Here is a 12,355-nt window from a genome sequence, read left to right on the forward strand (position 1 = left end):
CAGTGCAGGATCGGTTATACAGTCGACCAACATATACTTCTCTGCACCCTGCGCTTCCACAACCTCCTCGGATTCTGACATTTTAAAACCTGAAATGCAGTAAAAACAAAGTGAATTCGATGACCAAATCCACCCTTTCACCGCAATTCAAGTGAAAGGGCGCAAGATAGGACGAGGACGCTGTCCCCGACCAAAGCCCTTTTCAAATGGCAATCAAAATCAAACCGAGGAGGGTAAGCCAGGCAAAAATGGGGAGGTAGGCTCCCCGGCACTAAGGCTGTACAACGAAATTTCCTCAAAGCTTCTAAGTTAAAGACGGGGAGGTAAGCTCCCCGGCATGAAATTTAAACAACAAAATTCATGAGAATTCTTAAATTAAGGACGGGGAGGTAAGCTCCCCGGCATGAAATTTAAGCAATAAATTTTCATCAAAAAATGTTCTAAGTTAAAAAAGGGGAGACAAGCTCTCCGGCATATTCAAACTATCTAAAGTTTGAAACGGGGAGATAGGCTCCCCGTCACTTAAATAAACTATCTAAAGTTTGAAACGGGGAGATAGGCTCCCCGTCACTAGTTATCTAACCTAGAGTTTCAAAGGGGAGGAAAGCTCCCCGGTACCAAGTTCAGAAGGTGCCCGGCACATTCATCCTAATGTTCATAAATTCATACATTCTTCATGTAAAAACGCCCAAAGCTGGGCAGGAACAACAAAAAATAGATCTAAATAACGAAATTTAGAAGAATTACCTTGAATATGAAGAAAATCTGAAGAACGATTTGACTAGTAAGTTGAAACTTCAGAGAGATTCACAATTGAAGAGAGAGAGTGAAAAGTAAAAATGAAATTCACTCTCCTCTATTATATAGATCAAGCCAGGAAAGTGAAGAGACGCTTTGATCCAATGGTCCTTACACTCCCTCGTAAAAATCAAAGCAGTAAATGCGCCCTTTCGCATTCCCAGCAATAAAGCCTCCTCGTTACTAACCTCCTCGTCACAGTAACGAGCAATAAAACCCCCTCGTTGCTAACTTCCTCGTCATAGCAACGAGCAACATACCAACAAGTAAAGATTATTTCTTGAAAATCACATCCTCGAAAAATCGATTCGAGCAAAACATTGCAGATACTTGCTATGAGCAAGGCCTTGACGAGCAAGTTCCTCGTCCACATTTGTTCAAGAGAGGTTGCAAGGAAATTTCCTTTTGCACTTGGGCACACATCTAAAGTCATCACTCCTATGCCTAGGAGCAACGACTTGGGGGGCTCCTGTTCTGGACTAGACTAATGCTAGTCCACCTAGACCCTCACAAAGTCCACACGGCTTGCCCAACCACCTCCATGTCAGCATGGCACAACCTCTCCACCAAGATAGGGTAAAATTACTACTCTACCCACTATCTAAGGGTAATATCTTGGCAGTCCCTCTTAATGGGCCTTGGCTAGTCCAGCCCACTAAGAGGACCTTTGGCCCAGAGCTGGGGGCTATAAATACTCTCCCTCATGGGAGAGCAAGGTAGACACTATTCATTATTGCAATTACTCTCTCTCTAACTTCTCTCTAGTATCTCTTTTGCTCTCTACCCTTACTGACTTAGGCATCGGAGCACCTGCAGGTACAACCCCCCCTCCGTGGATCATCTGCTCGGACCTGCTGCCTACCACCTGCTCAACGGACTTCCAGCTGGCCTTCCACCTGTTCTGATCAACAGTTAAGATCAAGCGGATAATTATATTACCTTCCTTCTGTATCCATAATGCAGATTCTAATCTTATTTGTTATTGATATTTTTTACGTTATGACTCTAATTGACCTCCCTAAGAAAAACATTTGTAGAAAATATCAATAACAGAAAAGGAAACGCAAAGCTTTTCCACGACATTGATATATAACAAAACAACATCTCATCTTTATAACTTTTCTTTAAGAAGTGGACTGGATCTATTTTTGACCGTGAGTATCCCATTTTAGAGGCAAACTTAATTCTCTTTGATATTCTTTTGTCCATATTCTCTTTATTAAACTTCAACATTAAGGCAACTTTGTCCACTACATTAAGAAACTATAGTACACATAAAATAATAAAGGGAATCATCCAAAAGTAGATGCTTGATAATATTCTAAAAATGAATAATAATTATATTGGTTCTAACTGATATTGTAACTAGCATGCTACTTAAGCTGCGGAAATTAATATTATACAGAAAAAAGAAATTATGAGTTATTTTACAAAATTGTCTTTCATTAATAATACGAGAAAAATAAAATAAAGAATTAAAATAAGAAAGAGCAATAAATAGTTAATGGTACTCGTATACAGGCTTGGTGTGGCTAGCCACACCAGCCCAACCCGATTTTTTTTCTAAAAACAATAAATAAATATTTTATAAATAATTTTAGGTCATTTTGTATATATATTCGTACAAATATTAATGTAAATATTAATTTAGAGTTTATTATTGATGACTGTAAGTCCCTTGTACATATATTAGTTTAAGTATCAGTGCAAATATTAGTTTCTAGTCTATTATTGATGATTTCAAATCTTTCATTATATGTAAAGTATTATTTTAAGCTATATATAGTTTAATTTTATAACTGTTAACTTTAACTTTGTTTGGCAAAAAAAAGGTAAATAAGTAATTGAGTTTGTAGTACTGGGTAAAATTACCAATTCAACTAAAATATCTATATATATAATTCCTAGATAGTTCTCCTACTATCCATCTTAACCCTAATCCACATCACCCATTTACATCCAATTAAATCACACAATAATGCCACATCACTTTCTTATATTATATCATTTTCATCTCTTTTTTTTTTTCACATCACTTCCTTATATTATATCATTCTCATCTCTATTTTTTTTTATATTATATCAATCTCATAATAAATAATAAAGAATTATGATTCTCCAATTATCCAAAAATTGATGTCACAAGATGTTACAATTTTCTACATTATTATTGAATTCTACCTCTCCAATTATCCAAAAATTGATGTCACAAGATGTTACACTCTTCTACATTATTATAACATTTCTTAGTGACAATGAAGATGAACATAGTTGGATTCTCTTTCAACATTTATCCCATTTAAATGTCAACCGTTTTCATAGAAACAACAAAGAGTTTATAATTTAGTCACAAAAAAAAAAAATACGAAGAGTGTATACATTATTGACTTAATTACATTATAATTTTAGAGAAGAGTGAAGGTTATGCAAAAAGTTAGGTTATGAGATTGAAATATATAATAACCATTAGCATTATCATATTTCATTCAAATTTGATGGTTTGTACTCATTCTCTATACATATAGGTATATATATTGGTTGGAGGAAGTGATAAGTACATCACTTTTATATTATTATTATTATTATAATTTTCATTTTATAATATTTATTGTTACAATTTATACGAATAATTTTTCAACATTAGAATATAAAATATTACATAACACCTGTGCATTGCACGGGTGTGGAACTAGTAAATATAAAATGACATAATTAATATTTAATGTTTTGAAGTAAGATAATACGAGTAAAATTGAAATAAAAATTAATAAGTTATAAACTAATTGAATTAGTTTATCAAAATAAACTATATGCTAGTATAATTTTGTGTTCTATATATTTTGGTTCAAGGTAGAATCTTGTGAAGACTCTAACAATAGTGATATGCATGATTCAACCTTTTTCTTATTCGAATAGAAATTTTGTGGTTTTTTTTTATGTTTGTTTTTTTTTAAAAGAAATTTTATAGTTCGTTGATTTGTTGTTCTTTTTTTGGATATACATGTTGTATTAGTAAATCTCATATATTGTTTGTTGTTCAACTGAATTATCAATGAATATTTTTTCGAGTAGTGCCTAAAATTTTTAGCCCCAACAATTATTTGTGTCTGGGTCTGTCCCTACTCGTATAATAGAAAAAATAGCATTAAATGTTTCATCGGTAAGTATAATATACTCCATAATACTTTCATCGCTAATTTTCATTGCCAAATTTTCTGTAATATAGCTCATGTCAAATAAAAATATATAACTTTCCGTCAAAAAAAGTTTCAATTAATAACTATTTCCCTAGGTAGAAATGCAACACCATTTGTACCAAAAAATAAAAAGAAATGCTACACCATTTTCTTACTTTTCGTACAAAATAGGAATTGCCTTAATAAGGTATACAACCTCATATCATATAAACCTCAATAATAAAAATGTCACACTCCCTACAAGGTCCACCCACTAACAAGCACACCCCACCATTTCTCACCTAAACAATCAATCATAAAGCAAAGTTGCCTCATTCATTTCTTATTTAAATACTAGTACTATATGATTCCATAATTCATAATTCAAGTGAATCCTAAGGACAAATAAAACAAACACTACCTAACTAACTAGAGTGTCTTTAGAGAGAATTAGAGAATTAGAGAAATGGAGCTTCAAGACACAGCAGCAAGTAAAATAACCATTGGTCTTCCATTGGGTTTAGCACTCCTCTTTGCTTGTTTAATCTTCATTTGTGTCTTATTTTGTTGCTTATTACATTGGAATAAGCTCAAACTTTTGTCTCCATATTCTTCTGAGGTTATTAGTTCTCAAGCTCAAACACAAGCTGATTTAACTTCCTCTCCTCAGAAACCAGCATTTCCTTTTGTGGTAATCATCCTCCCCTGTTTACACACTAAAGAGTTTAAGAAACAAGTTGTGTTATGTATTAAGTTTTTAGTAAATCACCGATCGTTAGTTAGTCTAGTGGTGATTGACACTGGATTTGGTAGGAAGGACTATGGTTCGATCCCCGCAACTGCGATCGGGAGGGGGCTGAAACGACTTGATGACAGAACTGACCCCCAAACCAAATTAGACGGTTCAATGAGCCTGATAACTGTTGCTGGTGGTGAACAAAAAAAAGTTTTTAGTAAATCACATAATTTTATTTTTGGAGTTTGTTTTATTTTATTTTTTAAAAACTTTATATTTTATATGGATTGCGCTAACACAACACAATTTATTTTTGTTTAAAAACTTGTTTTGTATGTTTGAAACTTGAATTAATTAATTTTCAAATTATATGCTCCTTCCATTCTTTTTGTCAATTATACCCTTATCTTATAAACTATCTTACACTTGTATGAATGAAGAAATATAATAAATGATGTAAAAATCTCTTTGAAATTTTATTTTTAATCGAAGTTACTTTTTATTGTGCAAAGTAATTTTATAATACATGTATTTCAACACTAGGGAATAATGTTTTTAAACTTGATTTACAATTAAATTGATAAAATTTAATCATCATAACAAAATTTTACAGAATAAAAGTGACAGGTTTATTTTTTTTTCACAATAATATATATATATATATATATATATATATATATATATATATATATATATATATATATACTTCCAGGAAAGATTATTGAAACTGGTTTGTATTGTTTTTTTTAGATGATGAAGCAGAGCTATGCTGAGAGCTTGCCTGTGTTGATGCCAGGAGATGAGATCCCAAAATTCATAGCCATGGCATGTCCATGTAAGCTTCCAACAGATGAAAGTATCACAATCCATGTCCACAAGGAAGAAACAAATGATTTTTCAAGTGACAATCCATGTTAAAAAGATGTTGAATTTTGCTTTTTCAGGGTAGGTTAGACATGTATTAGATCATATTCCTCTAAAACGAGCAATTCAGTTTATAAAGTGACTAAGATCAATTGTTAATCAATGATTGATATTGTACGCACGTGCATAATAAAATCATGTGTCGTAAAAATATCAATCATTGATTTTCTCACTTTATTAACTGCTCACAGGAGCCGAATCCGAATCCCTTAGATGTATACACATTTCACGCACCTTCTCAATTTGTGCTAAGTGATATTATCTAACAAGCTCAATGAAGGTGCTTGAAAATAAAAGAAATCAGGACTCCCATTTTATTTTTGGTCAGAATGGGAAGAAAATGGTTGAAATTGAATATTAACCATCCTGATGTAATTTATTATTTGTTTGTGTCTCTTTTCCAACTTGAAGAAAACTTCTATATGCTCCTTTTAAGTGTAAGAAACAAAGATTGATGCCACTATCTGAATGTATCATTCCACAGCATTGTAATATAATTTGTGTTTCAAATCTTTTGAATTCGAAATGTCCTTTTGATTTTTCTTCCGGTAACTCGTATAATTTTGAGTTGGATTTAACTCATTCCTATAAAAGCGGCCAACACTATTGGCTCTACTTTTAAACTCATCTCACATCCGATGTGGGACTCGTAACACACCTCACCGCGTCCAGTACTATTGGGTTTGGTTCATGAATTTAAATGGTGGGCGACTTGATATAGAAAACGTGATATCAGGTGGCTTAACGAATCTTCGAGAAGACTTTGATACCATTTTATAATTTTGGTTTGAACCTAACTCATCTTTACAAAACTGACTTAGTTTAATTGAGTCTAGGAAATGATTTAAAAACCCAAAACACAATTCTACTCCCCTCCTGCCCCGCATTCTTGGGTTTTTCACCCTTAAAAAATTCGTTACTTTTTCTTTTACGCAAAAAAAAAAAAAATCGTTACTTTTTCTTTTATTTGTACATATGATGAATGTGAATGGCGGATAATGTAGGGTTAACCATCAAACCCCATGTCCCGTAGACCACAAGCTTCCACCACTTGCCTCCCAATCCCAATTTGAGTTAGGCTTCTTGTCGTTCCTCCTATTTTTTCCTCTTGAACTAAGGATATCATTTAAATCTCCTAAACATTACCATTTTTTTCCGACCTGACTTGATAGTTGTTGTCTCAGGTCGCGTGTTTTCCTCTTATTGTGATCTTCAAGGAAACCGTACATGCAGCTCATAAACCAATTATCCCCCCTCTCCCCGTCAACGATAGAACAAATATCAATCAAAACTAACCTGTCCAGTTTTTCAGTTTCAGAATCAAGTATCAAAATGGTCATAGGAATTGAAAAGTCTTGTTAGCTCTATCACAACTAAACTGTATAATGTCTACCACATTACTAGTTAAATAGCATAAGCCTAAGACGAAATGACCTGCAAATCATTCGAATACAAAATACTATATGCCAAAATATGAATCATAATTTTCTTATGCATCAAAAACACACTTTTGTAAGCTCTTTTTAGTTAAACACGACACAAATTGGTTGGCACCTTGATGAACAAGATCTAAAAATGTGAACACATCATAAAACTATCCAAAAGAATATATTCAAATTTGAATACTTCTTTAAAGAAGTATTAAATCACAAAACTACCAATGTAGTAGCAAAATCAATCAGAGGCAGCTATTATAACATGTGCCACAACACAATCCAAAAAGAAATCCAAAACACACCAAAGACATAAGGCCAAATACATGCTTGAAAGGTAAAAACAATAAGACAAAAAACCAGCAGACCCGAAACAGAGAGCTCAACTCCAAGGTGTAGCAGCCAATGGAGTCTATCTGAAAAAACAATTCACCTCTCAAGACAACTCATTGGATTCCAACACCATTTGTAGAAAATACAAGGATTCTTTGCAAGCCTTCCCAAGAACCGCTACCACTGCAATGCTAGTACCTTTATATTATCCACTGCCTCTTCACCAGCCTCCACTTGTTGTTAAGAAACTGGCCATTCCTCAGCTTCCAATTTGACCACAAAACAGCACACTAGATGATCATCAATCCGTGTTTCACCTATTTGCTCATTCCTGAACCAATTAAAGCAGTGAAAGAAATGAAAAGGTTGGGTCGAATGATTAGGGTCAAGCCGAGCCAACAAGCAATAGCATACCAGACTGCTGCTCCAAAATCATAGTGTAAAATTAGGTGGATTAAATTTTCCGCCGCCAAACCACACAATTGACAATCTGTTGATTATGATTGTTGTAAAACTCCCCTCCGTGACCGGTTAGTCTTCGTTGGAGTTCTATCAAGTAGGAAAAACACACTTTTGACGGTGTCTGACTCTTCCTTATATTTTCAAACACCCACAACTCCACAGCCAACCTCTCCGGTGGTGGCAACAATAGATTATCAAGTAACAAGTAGGTGCATCTCACCGTAAACTCCCCCCCCCCCCCCCATCATCCGGTCTCCAACAACACCTACTGTCCTAATCTGATGGTAGCACTCCATGAATCAATCAATTAACCAGCAAAATATGTGGATTCTTGAAAATCAAGAAGGAAAACTTGTTTAATTTTTTTTTCCTTTGCCAACTCTATATGCCAAACAAATGGAGGGAAGTAGTAGTTTGAAAATGAGCGAAAGCACAACAACAAAATCACATACAATAGTAATGGATGAAATATTACAAGCTCCTTTATGCCAATTGTAAAGAAAGAATAATAGTGGCAGCAATATGTGTGATAACAATTGAAATATTACAAGCTCCTTTATGCCAACATATTCAGTAACAAGAAGTCAAGTTAAGTACAATCAACAATCTTTGAAGTTCAGACATATTATATATGCAATATCATTTATTACTAAGTGTGTCAGAAACAACCACTTAAAGTAAATATAAGAACAACCATATAACAAACTACTAAAATACCTCAATTTACTCACTCCAAAGACAAGAAGGCCAACTTAATCAATATCAAATTAAAGCATTATATTAATCTTAGAAATTGTTTCATAATTTGAATTCACAGGATTCTGACAAAAATGGGACTTGGAACAATTCTCATTTTCAATGCAATAGAGGACAACAAATTAAAAGAATCCAAACAAAATAATTATTGAACCACAATGGTAGTCAACGCTAGCTTTAAAACATACTACTAAAGACTATCAAACTATCAAATTCAATGGTCGCATATTATTCAAATAGAAACTAATGAAATTGAAGTGAAAGTTTACATCCCGGAGACAGCCTTGGACAGGTGGATAATTCTTCCATAATTTGATCCTTTTGTGTTCCGTTTGAGGACCTAGCAGTAACACTAACATAGATTGTCATCACTTCTAAACGACTGGCATTCTGCAATATATATGTTGCAAATCGAAGATCATTTTTGGATCCATCAAAACGATTGATAGTACATGATCTAAGGTGTGACGAAACGCATTCAAGACTCCAAATTGGGCAGTCCCAATCCTTGGATAAGCTGGAAGTCCACTGTCAGTGATCAAAAATAACATTGTTAAAATATATACAAATAACAAGCAAAAAAAAAAAAAGCAACTACCACAACTGCCATCAAGAGGGGACAAGAACCACTTGATACCAAAACTGACCCCCCCCCCCCCCCCCCCCCCCCGAATAAAAGCAACTATTCCACAAACCTTGGTAATGTGAAGAATTTGAAGCTTAGGACAATGTTGGAGAAAGTCTACAATGCCATCCCAACCATGAAAGAAGGCAGCAAAGAATAGTTCAACATGAATTAAGTTTTGAAACACAGGAATTCTTTTGAAGAAGTCATCCATATTCCTATGCAAAGAAGGATCTTGTGCCCTATGTAGGCGTAAAAACTGGACATTAGAAATTGGTTCAAACGGAATATCAGTTGAATTGATATCAGCTCTAACCAATTTGGACAAAATCAACGATGTAAACTTTTCCTTTTCAGGTCTTACATAAATTGGATGAGAAGTATGCAAATCTTGAAGATTAGGAGAAGCATTAAGAAGCTTTTTGATATCATTCTGAGATTGAAAACAAACATGCATCAATTCTAGGGTTTTGAGCGAGGGAAGATCAACACATAAATTTTCAGCTTCAACTCGTAGTATATTAAGTTTGAGAACAACTAGAGTATGAGAGGTAAAAATTGTGGGATTTATAGAATCATTATTAAGGAAGGAAGAGATGAAATTGTTGGATACGACGTCGTTTTGCGGCTTCTAGCCATGTGTGAAGGCTTTGACAAGGAGTTGGAACAAATTGACATTTGAGGTGAAACGATTTGAGAGATTGATTGGGCACACGAGGAGAGAGCATGAGTTTATCTATAAAAAGAGTGAATCGATTGAATGCGTCGTTGTTGTTTGGGATTGTTTGATAGTCGAAAGAGAGATTGGTGAGTGAGTGAGTGAGAAAGTGGGTTCCAACGCTTTGAAAGAAAGCTGGTAATGAAAGCATCTTTGGTTGGGAGAAAGGAGAGAATATGGAGTAATATTTCATCTGAGAAGTCGCTGATTCTATCCTCCGATTGTAACATTCTGTTTTTCTTTTTCTGACGCAATTTTGACATTCTGTTTTCAGAACAAGACTATGGAAGAAGAGTGTGGTTTGGCTTTGTGATTGGGCTTGGTTCATATGAAATGATGTATTTGTAAACACTTTGACGATCATGTAAGTAAAAGTCGTGAGTGTGAGGATTTTTGAGGTTTAAAATAGTGTATATATAGCCCTATAGGCTATATTCATAGGTAAGCATTTAAAGGAGAGAAATTAGGTCGGTTTCTCTGACAAATTTTTTTATTAGACATTTTTCTTTAGATGACACTTGTACACAAATCATGATTTGATTTTCATATAACTAACTTGATTTGATCACAAAACATGCTCGAGTGCGCCTCTAGGACGTAATGAGCTAGTGGTCTTGAAAAGACGTGTTACTTTGTTGGATTGGGCTTGGTACACTCCCTTCGTCGTGCCGTATTATAAAAATCACAGAGCTGCTGGCCTAAGCATATATATAGCTGTCCAAACCCTAGCTTTTGGTAGAAGTAATTTTTTTTTTGTTGCACAAAATAATGTTGTTTTAATTATTGAAGAATGTTAACTTGTGCCCTTAAGGGCACATGTTAAGAAGATAAATGTGAAAATAAAATTATTGAACTTGTGGTGTATTCAATTATCTAAACATTAAATTCTTTGTATCATTAAATACTATATTTCTATTTTTAGGTAGCTTAACATGTGCCTTTAGGGCACAAGTTAACATGACCCTTAATTATTTAGAGAGTATAAATTATTTTCTTTTAAAAAAAAAGATATAAAATATTTCAAACAAAAATTATTATTTATACTATGGCCCGTTTGAATTAACTTATTTTTGAGCTTATGCAATATAAATTAGATTTTATGTTATTTTATAAGTTCACACTAGTGAAAATTGTATTTTTATAATAATACATAAAAAATGCATAAGCTGTTTGCATAAGCTCAAAAATAAGCTAATCCTAACGGGTCCTATGATATAAATAGCAAATACAAAAATAACTACAAATTTTGATTAGAGTTTTAATATATATTTAATTATTTATGTGTAAGGATCTACGGATTGTTTTTCAGAAATATTGGCAGAAAAACTTTTTATTCACAATAGCTATAGCCTCTGTTTGGTTTGGCGTTGGACAACACCAAACGCGCGTTTCTCGACCCAAAAAGTGATTCCGACGATTTCTGGCTTGTTTGGCTAAATGCAAACGTGAATCCCTGCGACGTGATTTTCTACTCAAACGTGAGTATTCCTGAAGCTACAAATTGGAGCTTCTGCGTCAACTAAAAGCGATTCTGCGATTTCACTTTTTATGACAGATTTTTTTCCCTAATTACCCATGGCTTCTTTTACAATTTCGTACAATTTGTAAACCAATTTTCTCCATTTCAAAGACAACAGTGATGATGATTTTCCCTTCCCTCAGATTTCTTATAAATTTTGTTTTAGCGTTTCATGGGGCAGATCTGCAAACTTAGAACATTCTCTCTCTTCCTCAAGGTTGAAGAAGAAGTTTGAATTGGACTTTGAAAGCCCATATTTCATTTTCATAAACAAGCCCATTAATAAAGATAAATAACAAAAACTAAAGAAAAAAATATTTGATAGTTTTTTATTTTGGTTTTTAACAGATTCTTTTTAAACAAATAAATAGCGTTTGGTAATTCGTTTTTTTTTTTTAATGATTTGTCAGTTTTGGTATTATTTTTATATATATTTGTCGAATTTTTCACAATTATATTTTTCATAGATTTTTTTCTAATCTATAAATAATAAATTAATTCTCCTTTATTTTATCAAAAATAATAAATTAGTTTTTTTTGAAGCAAAAAACAATAAACTAGTAAGTCTTATAAAAATAATTAAATTAATTAAGCAACAGTAACTAAATATATAAAATAGAAACGAAATATAATTTTAAATAGATATTAATACCCATTTCAGCAATTATGCATTCAAAATCAATTTTGATCCAAAAATCACGAGTTTGTAAGAATCACTTTTCTGTCAATATATCCAAACATAAATCAATTTTGTTCAACTCACTTTTAACCAAAATTAATTTTATCAAACTCAATTCTGTCAAACTCAATTCTTCACACCGCAAAACCAAACACATACATAGTAGCCTTGGAACCCGTTTGCACGAGAGAACTTT

General features: G+C 33.2%; 1 protein-coding gene and 1 pseudogene across 1 annotated transcript; one reads left to right on the plus strand and one right to left on the minus strand.

The window, feature by feature from the left end:
* Positions 1-4,343: 4,343 nt before the first annotated feature.
* LOC123920164 (uncharacterized protein At5g65660-like) lies at positions 4,344-6,146 on the plus strand. Its single transcript, XM_045972356.1, has 2 exons — positions 4,344-4,665; positions 5,461-6,146. Exons 1-2 carry the CDS (start codon positions 4,441-4,443, stop codon positions 5,626-5,628), a joined length of 393 nt encoding a protein of 130 aa, XP_045828312.1. The 5' UTR covers positions 4,344-4,440; the 3' UTR covers positions 5,629-6,146.
* A 1,045-nt stretch (positions 6,147-7,191) lies between these two features.
* On the minus strand, positions 7,192-10,345 carry LOC123920165 (annotated as a pseudogene).
* Positions 10,346-12,355: the final 2,010 nt, after the last annotated feature.

Source organism: Trifolium pratense, linkage group LG4 (genome assembly GCF_020283565.1).
Source record: "Trifolium pratense cultivar HEN17-A07 linkage group LG4, ARS_RC_1.1, whole genome shotgun sequence".
Classification (NCBI taxonomy): domain Eukaryota; kingdom Viridiplantae; phylum Streptophyta; class Magnoliopsida; order Fabales; family Fabaceae; genus Trifolium; species Trifolium pratense.

Excerpts from the sequence above, each read along its gene's own strand:
- LOC123920164 (XM_045972356.1), top strand. The coding sequence starts at position 4,441 with ATGGAGCTTCAAGACACAGCAGCAAGTAAAATAACCATTGGTCTTCCA. Across the intron at positions 4,666-5,460 it reads AACCAGCATTTCCTTTTGTG|ATGATGAAGCAGAGCTATGC; the intron begins GTAATCATCCTC and ends TGTTTTTTTTAG.